The sequence below is a fragment of the Felis catus genome, chromosome E1 (genome assembly GCF_018350175.1).
Source record: "Felis catus isolate Fca126 chromosome E1, F.catus_Fca126_mat1.0, whole genome shotgun sequence".
Lineage (NCBI taxonomy): Eukaryota > Metazoa > Chordata > Mammalia > Carnivora > Felidae > Felis > Felis catus.
Genome location: NC_058381.1, coordinates 37,250,183 through 37,263,606, shown reverse-complemented (window position 1 = coordinate 37,263,606; position 13,424 = coordinate 37,250,183). Strand labels below are relative to the sequence as shown.

The 13,424-nt window shown below is 50.3% G+C and overlaps 1 protein-coding gene across 7 annotated transcripts in view; it reads left to right on the top strand.

The window, feature by feature from the left end:
* The window catches only part of SP2 (Sp2 transcription factor), a 30,528-nt gene extending 17,463 nt beyond the window's left edge, over positions 1-13,065 (top strand). For all 7 annotated transcript variants that reach the window (XM_019817767.3, XM_023244725.2, XM_006940261.5 and 4 more), the window contains exons 3-7: positions 318-1,292; positions 7,801-8,113; positions 9,826-10,000; positions 10,244-10,437; positions 11,819-13,065. In XM_019817767.3, coding sequence (XP_019673326.2) covers positions 318-1,292; positions 7,801-8,113; positions 9,826-10,000; positions 10,244-10,437; positions 11,819-11,919 — 1,758 coding nt within the window. In that variant the 3' untranslated portion in view covers positions 11,920-13,065. The remainder of the gene's footprint in view (positions 1-317; positions 1,293-7,800; positions 8,114-9,825; positions 10,001-10,243; positions 10,438-11,818) is intronic.
* Positions 13,066-13,424: the final 359 nt, after the last annotated feature.

Below are 13,424 nucleotides of genomic sequence, written 5' to 3'. Positions count from 1 at the left end.
GGGTCCCCTTCACCCCTGTGATGGGCCCATGGACTTCTGTCTAAGAGCTGAGGATGGCTCCGTGAGCCCTGAGAAACAAGGATAGTGGGAAGTAAGGGTGTTAGTTTACCCTGCTATGGGGGCTTCTGGAGAGTTCCTTCCTGAGGAAGGCATTGCCCATTCTTTCTCCCTGAGAGAAAGCAGAGCCAGCAGGGAGGGGGAAGATGCTGGCACCCTGTCTACCAAGGTGGCAAAGAGCCTGCCAGGGGCCACGAAGGGCAGAGGGTGGCTGGGCAGTGGGTTCACACCTCACTTTCTCTCCGCCTGTTCTCTCACAGGATTCCCAGCCATCTCCTCTAGCCCTGCTTGCTGCAACATGTAGCAAAATTGGCCCTCCAGCTGTTGAAGCTGCAGTGACGCCTCCTGCTCCCCCCCAGCCCACGCCACGGAAACTCATCCCCATCAAACCTGCCCCTCTCCCCCTCAGTCCTGGCAAGAATAGCTTTGGAATCTTGTCCTCCAAAGGAAACATCCTTCAGATTCAGGGGTCACAACTGAGTGCGTCCTATCCTGGGGGGCAGCTGGTGTTCGCTATCCAGAACCCCACTGTGATCAACAAAGGGACCCGGTCAAATGCCAATATCCAATACCAGGCGGTCCCTCAGATCCAGGCGAGCAATTCCCAGACCATCCAGGTACAGCCCAGTCTCACCAACCAGATCCAGATCATCCCCGGCACCAGCCAAGCCATCATCACCCCCTCACCGTCCAGTCACAAGCCTGTCCCCATCAAGCCAGCCCCCGTCCAGAAGTCAAGTACGACTACCACTCCTGTGCAGAGCGGCGCCAATGTGGTGAAGCTGACAGGTGGGGGCGGCAATGTGACGCTCACACTGCCCGTCAACAACCTCGTGAACACCAGTGACTCCGGGGCCACTGCTCAGCTCCTCACGGAGAGCCCCCCCACACCACTGTCTAAGACTAACAAGAAAGCCCGGAAGAAGAGCCTGCCTGCCTCCCAGCCCCCCGTGGCTGTGGCTGAGCAGGTGGAGACGGTGCTGATCGAGACCACTGCGGACAACATCATCCAGGCAGGAAACAACCTGCTCATTGTTCAGAGCCCTGGTGGGGGCCAGCCAGCCGTGGTCCAGCAGGTCCAGGTGGTGCCCCCCAAGGCCGAGCAGCAGCAGGTGGTGCAGATCCCCCAGCAGGCCCTGCGGGTGGTGCAGGCGGCATCTGCCACCCTCCCCACCGTCCCCCAGAAGCCCTCCCAGAACTTTCAGATCCAGGCGGCTGAGCCGACGCCTACTCAGGTACCGCACTCACCCTCTGCACTTGCCTCCCTCTCCTTCACACTGAATGGCTGACACTCCGTTCCCCCTGGGCTTGCTCTGGAAGATGGTGCTGATGCATTTCCCACTTTGACCTGAGTGCTAGGATTCAGCATCGTCTGGGGTGGGCAGGAAGTGGCCATTTGGGCCGGCAAATGGGCTCTCTTCGGTTCATAGGGCTACATACAGCTCATCCTTAGAAATAAGCCGAGATGTCCCTATATACCTATATTGTGGTCCAGTTTTTCTTTCAGGGAGTCTCTTTTGGAGGATGGTTAGGGGGCAGATATATACTTTTTAATAGTAAAGTTCGTTTTTTTTTTTTTTTTATTATTATGGAACTACATACTCAGAACGGTACAAGAATGAAACGAATTTCAGTCAGAACCATAGAACTTGATGTAAAGCAAGAAAATTCTGGTCATTGTTAATGACAAGAAAAAAAATAGGGAGACACAGGCCAGCTTGATGGCAGGAACTCTTAGGCTAGATTCATCTGTGATGCTAAGAACTTCAACAAAAATGTTCTTATTGGGGGCTTTTATTAAGGTGGTGTATTACTCTGGAATCTCTTTGGCTCTGTGTGAGTTGGTTTTATTCTCTGTGTATGCCTACTAAGGGCCAGAGATGGTGCCTGTGCTGCAGATGGAGAACCTGGAACTCAGGGAAGTTAGGAAGTATCCAGTAGCTCATGGGGCATAGGTGACAAGAGCCAGGATTCAGCTTGAAGTTCTGACTTCAAACCCCACGCTCTTTTCTGCTTTTCACTTTGACTTGCTGGATCTCAGTGGCAGGTGCTACAATTAAAATTGAGGACAAGGATTTTTTTTAATGCAAGAAAACAGCTCCTGCCATCGAGGAATTTATCATGCAGTTGTCTAGAGAGAGAGAACCAAGGCATCGCCGTCAGTGAGAGTAGGGAGTTGTGTCCTCTTCCTGGGTGGAAAAGGAGTGCGCTTGAGTTTGACCCGTGTGACATGGGAGTCACACAGGAGGAAATCTGAGGTCTGCCTTAGAGTGCCTCCTCCCTTCTGGCACATTCTGTATTGTCAAGTGATTTTCTTTAAACTGTTTAATTTACTTATTATAATATCTATGAGGTTTCATCATCAGATCTGCCGTACAGAGGAACTGAGGTGATACCCGCTCAGGTGCACACATCCTTGGCAGTACCTCCCCTCGGTTCCCTGAGGTCCCAGATCTTGAGATTGATGGAGGCAGGGCTTAAACCTAGGTCTTCCTAAGGACATAATCATGCAAATGTGCATAGATTTAGCTACAACATTATTTTATTATTTTTAAAATATTTTTTAAAGTTTTAATTTTTTTTTAAATTTTTTTAACGTTTATTTATTTTTGAGAGACAGGGAATGAGCAAGGGAGGAACAGAGAGAGAGGGAGACACAGAATCCAAAGCAGGCTCCAGGCTCTGAGCTGTCAGCACAGAGCCCGACGCGGGGCTTGAACCCACAAACCATGAGATCATGACCTGAGCCGAAGTCAGTTGCTTAACCGACTGAGCCACCCAGGCGCTCCAGTTTTAATTTATTTTTAAAAGAGCGAGAGAGCACGAGTGGGGAGGGGGTAGAGAGAGAGAGAGGGGGACAGAGGATCTGAAGCGGGCTCTGCTTTGCCAGCAGAGAGCCCAATGTGGGGCTCAGACTCACAAACCGTGAGATCGTGACCAGAGCCGAAACTGGATGCTTAACTGACTGAGCCACCCGGGTGTCCCTACAACATTATTTTAAAGATAAAATAGTTTTCCAATATCCTCAGGTGCTGTATATTATACCACTAATTCTCTGTTAACTGTAGATGTAGGCAGTTTCCAGTCTTCTAGCTAAATAAATTCCTAAAAGTGGGGCAAAGGATATCGACATTTTTTTAAAAAGGCATTATACTGTGATTCAGACATGGGCAGTTCACGGTCAAATCTGGCCCACCCATCTGCTTTCATAAATAAAGTTTAATTAGAAAGCAGACATGTCCATTTGTGCTGCATTTGCACTATAAGGCAGAGATCTCATCGTGACCTACAGAGTTTAAAATATTTAGTATCTGCCCTTTACAGAAAAAGTTTGCTGACCCTTGCTCTATTTTATGAACAAAAAATGTTCTAGTAACAGAAACTTCAGATACACGGAAAATAGCAATTAATGTGCAAAAGGGGCACATATGAGAAAATTGGGGATGAGAACTGTGTATTCATTAAGAGATGCTGTAAGGTTTGTTTCTTTGCTTTTAACTGAGAAACACAGTCTCAGATAACCCAGGAATTTAAAAATAGCACTAATCAAAATCCCAGCAGGACTTTTTTAACAAATAACTTTTTGCCCCTGAATCATTTGAGTTCCCACCACAATCCCTGTCACTTCCAAATGTTTTATAGAAAGGGTCTTACTATTACATGCAAGGACATTCTACATAACTACAGTACAACCATCACACCTAGGAAATTAGCAAAGAAACATGCTAGCATCTAGTTTAGAGACTCCACTCAGGCCTCAGCACTTGTCCCGATAATTCCGTTATGGCAAAAGAGTCTTCCCACGTAGTTGGGAACTACATGCATGTAGTTGTCATGTCTCCTTAGCCTCTTTCGGTCTGGAACAGTTCTCCGTCTTAACTTGATGTTCGTGACCTTGACATTTTTTTTAATGTTTATTTATTTTTGAGAGAGGGAGAGAGAGCGTGCATTAATGGGGGAGGAACAGAGAGAGAGGAGATGCAGAATCAGAAGCAGGCTCCAGGCTCCGAGCTGTCAGCACAGAGCCCGATGTGGGGCTCGAACTCACGAACCATGGGATCATGGCCTGAGCTGAAGTCAGCTGCTTAAATGACTGAGCCACCCAGGCGCCCCTAATTTTAATTAAAAAATATATATATATTTTTAATTTTGAGGGGGGAGGGGCAGAGAAAGAAGGAGACACAGAATCCAAAACAGGCTCCAGGCTCTGAGCTGTCAGCACAGAACCTGACACAGGGCTCGAACTCACAAACTGCAAGATCATGACCTGAGCCGAAGTCAGATGTTCAACGGACTGAGCTACCCAGGTGCCACAATCTTGACACTTTTGAAGGCTACAGGCCAGTTATTTGTAGAATGTTCCTCAGTTTAGGTTTGCGTGATGTTTCCTCATGACCTCTGGGCTGTGCTTTTTTTTTTTTTTTTTTTTTTTTGCAGAAATACAGAAGTGATGCAGGGTGCATGATTTCAATTTGTCTCCCTACTGGTGACAATTAAAGTAGCAAATATGTTCACCAGATTTCTGCACCTTTTTTTCTTTGTAGTGAAGTAGCATTAAGAGGAAGATACTTTGAGATTATGTAAATAATCCCATTCCTCATCAGACTTTTGCCCACTTGTTTTAGTATCTTTCATTAGAAGAGATTTTCTTAAAATTAATGTTTTATTTTAGAAGAGGTTATATTTACAGAAACGTTGTAAAGGTAGTGCAGAGAGTGTCTGTTTACCTCTCACTTGAGTTTCCCCCAGTGTTAAACATCATACATTACCAGGTACATTTGTCAAAACTAAGAAACCGACATTGTACAAGACTGTTACCTAACTCCAAACTTGATTTGGATGTCACCAGTCTTGCCATTTATGTCCGCCTTCTGTTCCAGGATCCAGTCCACATACCATGTTGCACTTAGCGGGCACATCTCCCTGGGCCCCTCAGGTGATAGCTTCTTGGTCGCTATTTTCCATGATCTTGACAGTCTTGAGGTGTATTGGTCAGGTATCCTACAGAATGCCCCCAGTCTGGGGTTATAGGTTTTTGGAAAGAATACTACAGAGGTGAGATGGCCCTCTAATCACATTATATGAGGGGTACATGATGTCCATATGCCGTCCTGATGATGTCATGTCCCTGATGTTAACCTCTGTCGCTGGTTAAGGTCGCGTTTGCTAGGTCTCTTCATTGAAGTTACTACTTTTCCCATTCTCTGTTCTTTTTTGTTTTTAAGTTGATTTACTTATTTTGACAGAGAGAGAGAGAGAGAGAGAGAGAGAGAGAGCATGTACGCACACAAGTGGGGGAGGGGCAGAGAGAGAGAGAGACGGAGAATCCCGAGCAGGCTCTGCACTGTCCATGCAGAGCCTGACATGGGGCTAGAACTCACGAACTGTGAGATCATGACCTGAACCAAGATCAAGAGATGGACACTTGGGGCACCTGGGTGGCTCACCTGGTTAAGCCTCCAACTTCAGCTCAGGTCAATTCTCACAGTTCATGAGTTCAAGCCCCACATCAGGCTCTGTGCTAACAGCTCGGAGCCTGCTTCAGATTCTGTGTTTCCCTCTCTCTCTCTTTCTCTCTCTCTGCCCCTTTCCTGCTCACGCTCTGTCTCTCTCAAAAATAAAGACACATAAAAAAAGAGAGAGAGAGATAGACACCTAACCGACTGAGCCACCCAGGTGCCTCTCTCTGTTCTTTGGAAGGGAGTTGCTAAGTCCTAATATGGGAGTTGCCCATATTCATGGGCAAGAGTGGGGGTTAAGAATTAAGCTCTGCATCCTGGAAGAGAAAGTATCTACATAATATTATTGGGAATTCTTCTATAAAGATGACTTTTTCTTCTTTATTTACTTATTCAATCATTTATTTCTAGCAGTAGAGGGACTCATGTATATCTGTGTTATACTTTGGGTAATAATCCAGGACTGTGTTATTTCTTTTGTTACTCACATTGGTCCCACCCTCGGCCATTTGGAGCTCTTTCGGGTTGGCCTCTGTATCCCCTGACATACTCCCATCCTTTTCTCTTTTAAATCAGCTGTAAATATTCACATACTATGAAATTTACCCTTTTAAAGTGTACAACTCAGTAGGTTTTAGTATGTTCACAGAGTTGTGCAGCCATCCCCACTGTCTAGTTTTAGAACATTTTCATCACCCCCCACCAAAAGAAACCCTGTACCTTTAGTAGCCACTCCTCCTCTCCCCTTTCCCCCAACCCCACTGGCGACCACTAATCCATTTTGTGTCTTTATGGAATCGCCTATTCTGGATATTTCATTAAATGGAACCTTACAATAGGTGAGCTTTTGCAGTCGACTTGTTTCACTTAGTAATAATGTTTTCAGGGTCCATCCCTGTTGTAGCAGGTTCTTCATTCCTTGTATTTTCCTAGCCCCAGCCCTGGGGTGGATCATTCTTCCCAGGAGTCCTGGTTCTGATTGGAAATTGTGTCATTCTCTTCTCCATCTGTTTATTTATGTCAATAGGGACTATTAGGTTCCCATTTTATCCAGTGGGTTATAACCCATTAGTATTATTATTTTGATGTTCAGGTTTTCCCATATTTGGCCAATGGGAGACCCCTCAGGCTGGCTCCCGTGTCCTCTTCCCATGACACCACCATTCTTGTACCTTCGTACTTTCTGGTACAACAGGTGTTCCAAGGTCTTGCACTTTCCCTGCCCCCAAACCTGGAATCAGCTCTTTCTCCAAGGAGCCCTGGTTCCTTTTAGTGGAGCATGAGTTTTAGAAGCTGAGACCTGGGTGCTGGGTGAGCTCATTATCCCTGGAGTATTGCTGCTCCCAGCCTCTCTCAGTGGACACAGCCAAGAAGTATACATAAATATACATAAGTACGTACGTACACATATATGTAATACCTACATAGATAAAGATACAGACGCGCACATACCTACATATATTATCACACATTTCTATCTCTGTTTCTCTATATTGAAACCCAAGAGTTTCCACCAGTACCTCTGATTCCTGTCCAGTGCCACACACTTTATTCTCGATTCTCCCTTTCCATATTTGTAACCATCTTCTGTGACAGAACCCTCGCTTCCATTAGCCTTAATATACCCCTTTCTGGATCACTGCCCCCTGGATTTCAGCTCTCCCATGTGGACAGGTGCCTGCTGGGGCTGCGACACCCGTGCCAGGCTGCTGTCATCACTGCCCCAGAAATGCCCTCCTCGTCCCACTCACACTCTAACGTGCATATTTTTAAGGCTTTTGATAGACCTTCCCACATTTCCCTCCAGTAGGACCAGATCACCTCACAACTCCTGCTCCTGACGTAAGAGTGCCCGTTTCCCTGCTGTCTCACCAACAGTGAGCATATTTTATTTTTCCATCTTTGCCAATCTGAGGTGGAGGACAACTGTTCCTCATCGATCGTGCCTCCTAAGAGCTATTTTCGTTTGGCGGTCATTCATGGTGCATCTTTTGTGAAGTTCCCATTTAGCTCCCTTCTAATTCTCTACTTCTGACGCTGGCGTTGTATCTTTCATGCTGAGGAAATTCGGTGTTTGGTTTCCAATCAGTCGTCAGCATTTGCCACCTTAGTGTGGGGATGCCATCGACGGTGTGTGAATGTAGGTCTGGGCCAGCTGGGGAAGACTTGGGTGGGTGAAGAGGCACCCTCACTTCTCACTTGGGTGCGGAGGGATAACACTGTTCAAAGTGCAGGGGCCCAGCCTCTGCTGGGGCACTGACCCTTTGTCTCCGGCCCTTCCCAGGTCTACATCCGTACGCCTTCCGGTGAGGTGCAGACGGTCCTCGTCCAGGACAGCCCCCCAACAACAGCTGCAGCCACCTCTACCACCACCTGTAGCAGCCCTGCGTCCCGTGCTCCCCATCTGAGTGGGACCAGCAAAAAGCACTCGGCCGCAATTCTCCGGAAAGAGCGCCCCCTGCCAAAGATCGCCCCCGCTGGGAGCATCATCAGCCTGAACGCAGCCCAGCTGGCAGCAGCGGCCCAGGCCATGCAGACCATCAACATCAACGGTGTCCAGGTCCAGGGCGTGCCTGTCACCATCACCAACACCGGAGGTGAGAGTGGGCCCTTGGGCCAGGGTGTGGGCAGCAGGCCTGCTCGCTCACCCCTGGGAGCCGTGGGCCAGCCCGGGGTTCCCAGGAACCACAGCAAGAATACTGCCCATCATTTGCCTGGTCCCTTCTAGCTTAAGAGCATGTCCACTTGGTCCTTACAGAAGTCCTAGGAGATAGTTTTTGTTTTTTGGGTTTTTTTGTTTTTTTTAAACGTTTGTTATTGAGAAACAGAGACACAGCGTGAGCAGGGGAGGGGCAGAGAGAGGAGGAGACACAGAGTCTGAAGCAGGCTCCAGGCTCTGAGCTGTCAGCACAGAGCCCGATGCGGGGCTTGAAGTCATGAACCGTGAGATCATGACCCGAGCCGAAGTCGGACGCTCAACCGACTGAGCCACCCAGGCGCCCCTAGGAGATAGTTTAAGACGCGTGTTGGCCCCACCCGACAGCTGAAGACCTTGAATATGATGGAGAAATAAGATGTACTCAGGAAAGCTCTCCAGCTAACATACACATGCAAATTAGCATGGTACAGACCAGAGAGGGATGTTCAAGGGAGGTTCCAGGTAAAGGGACTTGAAAGAAGGCTCCTAAGAGGAGACAGCCTTGAGTTAACGGTTAGAAGGAAAGGAGGGAGCCTTTGGCAGTGGGAATGGCTTGCGCTACACTTCAGCTGGGTGGTAATACTTGGCAGTATTTACAGCGCCCTTGCATGTAATCAAAGGAACATGGGAGCTACCTAGCAGAATGGTTCCTGGTGCTTTAGCTGGGTGTTCTTAATTTTTTGGTTAAAGTTTTTTAGAAATTTATTTATTTTGAGAGAGAGAGTATGTGAGTAGGGGAGGGGCAGAGAGAGAGAGAGAGAGAGAGGGAGAGAGAGAGGGAGAGAATCCCAAGCAGGCTCCATGCTGTCCACGCAGAGCTTGACATGGGGGCTTGAACTCAAACGGGAGATCACGGCCTGAGCCAAAATCAACAGTCAGTGGCTTAACCATCTGAGCCACCCAGGCGCCCCCTCGTTGAGTGTTCTTCAGCTGGGTGAGGAGCACTTTTCAAGCCAGTGGGAGTTCTCTCATTCTTAATCTCCTCTCATCCTTAAATGAATCTATGTCACTCTGGTTTAGAGGCATAGGATTGAATCCACTCAGAGAGACACCAGTGTTAGGTCAGTGACACTCCCCATGCTTTGAATGGCTTTATGCACGTTGCAGAGGACTTGATTTGTCCCGTTTCCGCACTCTTATTAACAAACATCCCTGGAGACGTCCCTGAGAGCAGAGTTGGTATCTCACAAGGGCCTGAGGTTGGAGGCGTTTCTGAAGAAACACTCCAGGACCACTCAAGACAAGACCCTTCCCCACTGAGGTCACGTGGGCAGAGTCTGACACCGAACTCTGCCTGCGTAGTGTAGTGTTCAGGACACTCCCTCGGAGGTCGACTGTCTGGGTTCAGACGCAGCTTCTACCAATTATTACCTATGACCTTGATATGCCGTTGAGCCTCGGCCTCAACCATAAAAGAGGGATAACAGTCTCTAACTCAGGGGGTTATGAGGGTTAGATCAGTTAACACCTTTAAAGTCTCTAACGTGGTCTCTGGCACCTGACAGCCTCCCAAAAGTGTGAGCCGCTCCAATGATCATCTGTGTCAAATGCAGCAGGGAAGAGGGGCGCCAGGCTTCGTGACCCTGAACCCTGCCCCCCTCTCGTCCACAGGGCAGCAGCAGCTGACGGTGCAGAACGTCTCCGGGAACAACCTGACCATCAGCGGGCTGAGCCCCACGCAGATCCAGCTACAGATGGAGCAGGCGCTGGCCGGAGAGGCCCAGCCCGGGGAGAAGCGGCGCCGCATGGCCTGCACGTGTCCCAACTGCAAGGACGGGGACAAGAGGTGATTCGAGGGGGAGGGGCCACGCCCCCAGCCCGGCACGGACCCTGTTGCCCCGGCCCTTCTCCGGGACGCAGGTGGGAGAGGGGTGAGGTAGCAGCTGCCTGCCACCCGTCCCCCTCACCTTTCCTGTGCCCTCCGACCTGACCTCTCGTCCTCTCTCCGACCTGTCCTGCCTCCCTCTTCTACCCCCTCCCTTTCTCGGCTTCCCACCCCCTCCGTCCCCACCCTCAACCCAACTCCCAGGTCTGGAGAGCAGGGCAAGAAGAAGCACGTGTGCCACATCCCCGACTGCGGCAAGACCTTCCGCAAGACGTCCTTGCTGCGGGCTCACGTGCGCCTGCACACCGGCGAGCGGCCCTTTGTCTGCAACTGGTTCTTCTGTGGAAAGAGGTTCACACGGAGCGACGAGCTCCAGCGGCACGCCCGCACCCACACAGGTCTGTCCCCTCCCCTGCGGCACGCTCCGGGCCGCACGGGGTGCTTCCGGCCTCTCCCTCAGCCCACTCAGCGACATCGAGATTCCCGGCCGCACTGAGTGAGAGCTACACTCTCACTTCTCGGGGGGTCCAGGCCTACCCAGGAAATTCTTTCAGGCCAGTCCTTTACTGTAGCGTTTCCCAGAGTGATGCCATTCACGTTACGCAGCCTCGATGACGTCTGCCGTAGCCACACGGTTATTTATTTAACAAGCCCTGCTGTACCGTGCCAGCCACTGGACAGTGCGTGTTACCAATGAACTAACTTAATCCTTATAACGACTCTGTGGGGAGGGTTCTTTATTATGCCCATTTTACTGAGACATGGGGAGGTGGCCGGGTCACCAGGCCCTCTGGTTCCCAGGTCAAAATCTCTTTTTTTTTTTTTTTTAAGTTATTTATTTTGAGAGAGCATGAACAGGGGAGGGGCAGAGAGAGGGAGAGAGAAAATCCTAAGCTGTCAGCGCAGAGCCCAACACAGGGCTCCAGCTCACGACCCGTGAGATCATGACCTGAACCGAGATAGTTGGACACTTAACTGACTGAGCCCCCCAAGTCCACGGTCTAAATCACTGTCCCACACTGCCTCTGCTACTATCACTTTCCAAATGATTTTCCTCAGATTGTTTCACTGTTTTTACTCCTTTACGTCTAGTGCAATATTTTTGGCACCATAGGCTTGATAATAGTTACATATTTTAATGCACTGGCAAATAAATGCAAAACTATAAAGTAGAACAGTGTTCGTCCAGCTGCCACCTAACACTGTCGCGGGCATCTCCAGTGGCCTGTGGCACATGCTTTGAGAACCACTGCCAGGGCGAGTGTCTCCAGTGAGCAGACCCCTGGCCTGGGACTAGGGATGGGGCACGTGACCCGAAGCTACAGCCCCTGGCCAGCCACCCTCCTGGGGGAAGAGGAGTAAATACTCAGAATGGCAGCTGACAGGTCGGTGGGCAAGTGGGGTTTTTCGGCAAGTGGGTCAGTCACAGGGACAAAGATCAGAAGGAAGCAGGTGACAGCCCTACTTGGGAAGAGTCCTGGGTGCAGGTACAGGGACACGAGTACAGCATTTCAGGCAAGGGACAAGGGAGGGGAACAAAGTACACTGGGAAGTGACGTCATGTGGGGGGTGGAGGGAAATATGAGAAGTATGAGCTGCCGGAGGGTTTAGGTGAGTCGACCACAGGGAGCAAGCGTGTAGGCAGGAGGCGGGTAGGTTATGATGACAAGGCAACGCCAGCTTTACAGGGTGCCCCTCACACCTCACATGCACCCCCTCTTCCGGGCTGGGACAGCGTCCGCATGTGGGCTCTGAGTGACGCGCATCTCGTCTTCCCAGGGGACAAACGCTTCGAGTGTGCCCAGTGTCAGAAGCGCTTCATGAGGAGCGACCATCTCACCAAGCATTACAAGACCCACCTGGTCACGAAGAACTTGTAAGGCCAACTGAGGCGGGAGGCCCTGAAGATACAGTCCCCTGTCTGTGTCCTGCCTGGGCCCCTGGTGGAAAGGAGGCTCCGGGTGCCCTGGGCCACCTTCAGCCCCTCCCTTCTGTTCTGCGACCGGTCCCATAGGAAGGGGCTCCGTCGCCCAGTGCTCACCTCCTTCTGAAGCCCCTTGGCTCTGCCCTGGCCCTTCCCTCTCACCTCGAGCTCCGGCCTGCCCAGACTGTGGACAGTGGCCGTGCCCAATGAGACGTTCTAAACCAGGACGAATGGGAACCCTTATTTCCAAAGGAAAAACATGAATTTCACTCCGTCGAGGAGCAAAGTGAGCCCCCCCCGACCCCGTCCTCTCCCCCCAACACTGCCGGAGTCGCATTGTGCCATGCCCCTCTCTCTCCCGCCCCTCCCCGGCCCCGCCAGCCACCCAGGACGCCCCGGGACCCTGTCCCCAGGGCACGGCCGGCATCCACCTCCGGGGAGGCTCACGGGGCTGCCTCACGCCACATGCCACATGCCCAGCCCTGCCACCGCCCTCCTCCAGCACATTCCAACTTTCTATTTAAAAAGTCGAGCTATCCACTGATGCCCTCTTTTTCTATGGAGAACGTTGCCTTATACTCTACTTCAGATGATGAACACTGTGTATTGTGTGTGCTTTAAAGTTTTATTTAATTGCTCCCTTCTTCCTGTCCTCGTTACTTGCCTCCCCCACGCCTGCTTCAGTTGAGGGTTTGGGGGGCCATGAGGAGCGTCGGGGTTTTTTCTCTCTCTAGCAGTTTTCTTTTCTAAAGGACACAGCATTTCAACTCAAATCTGGATTCAGATGAAAACACCTCCACCTCCTGATCCTCTGCCCTCAACCCGCCCTGACCGGCCCCAGCCCTACTTGTGTATAGTGTATATTGTATAATAGACAATTGTGTCTACTACATGTTTAAAAACATATTGCTTGTTATTTTTGAGGCTTTTAAATTAAACAAAAATCCAACTTTATTTTTAGTTGTAACTGCTTGAGGTATGTTTTATGAATTAAGTGACAGATTTGTTATCCTTTATTAACGATGTACTTTGTTGGTCAGCACTGGGCTGACAAAAATTTTTTCTTGCTAATAAATTTAGTTGCCTGAGGCAAAATCTGCAACTTGGCAGGTGCAGCTTCTTTGATCTTTTACCACAGAGAGCTTGGGGGGCGGCGGGGGGGCCTCCAGAGGAGGGAGCCCTGGCTTCTCACGGCAGTCCACGCTGGGACCCAGGCAGGACCTGCCCTCCCGGCCTGAGCAAATCCAGGCCGCAGCCTGAAAGGGACCGCGGCCACACGGACCTCCTAGCGTTGGCATGCAGCCCAACAGCAGCCGGGTGGGACCTCGGGGCAGGGCCTAGTGTAGGTGTTCCCGCTTCCAGAAGCCAGCTTTGCGGGAATCAAAGCTGGCACGCTCTGCCTGCAGACTCGAGTCACAGCAATGCCTTCCTTATCAGCGGGCGAGTTCCTTCCACTCCCCA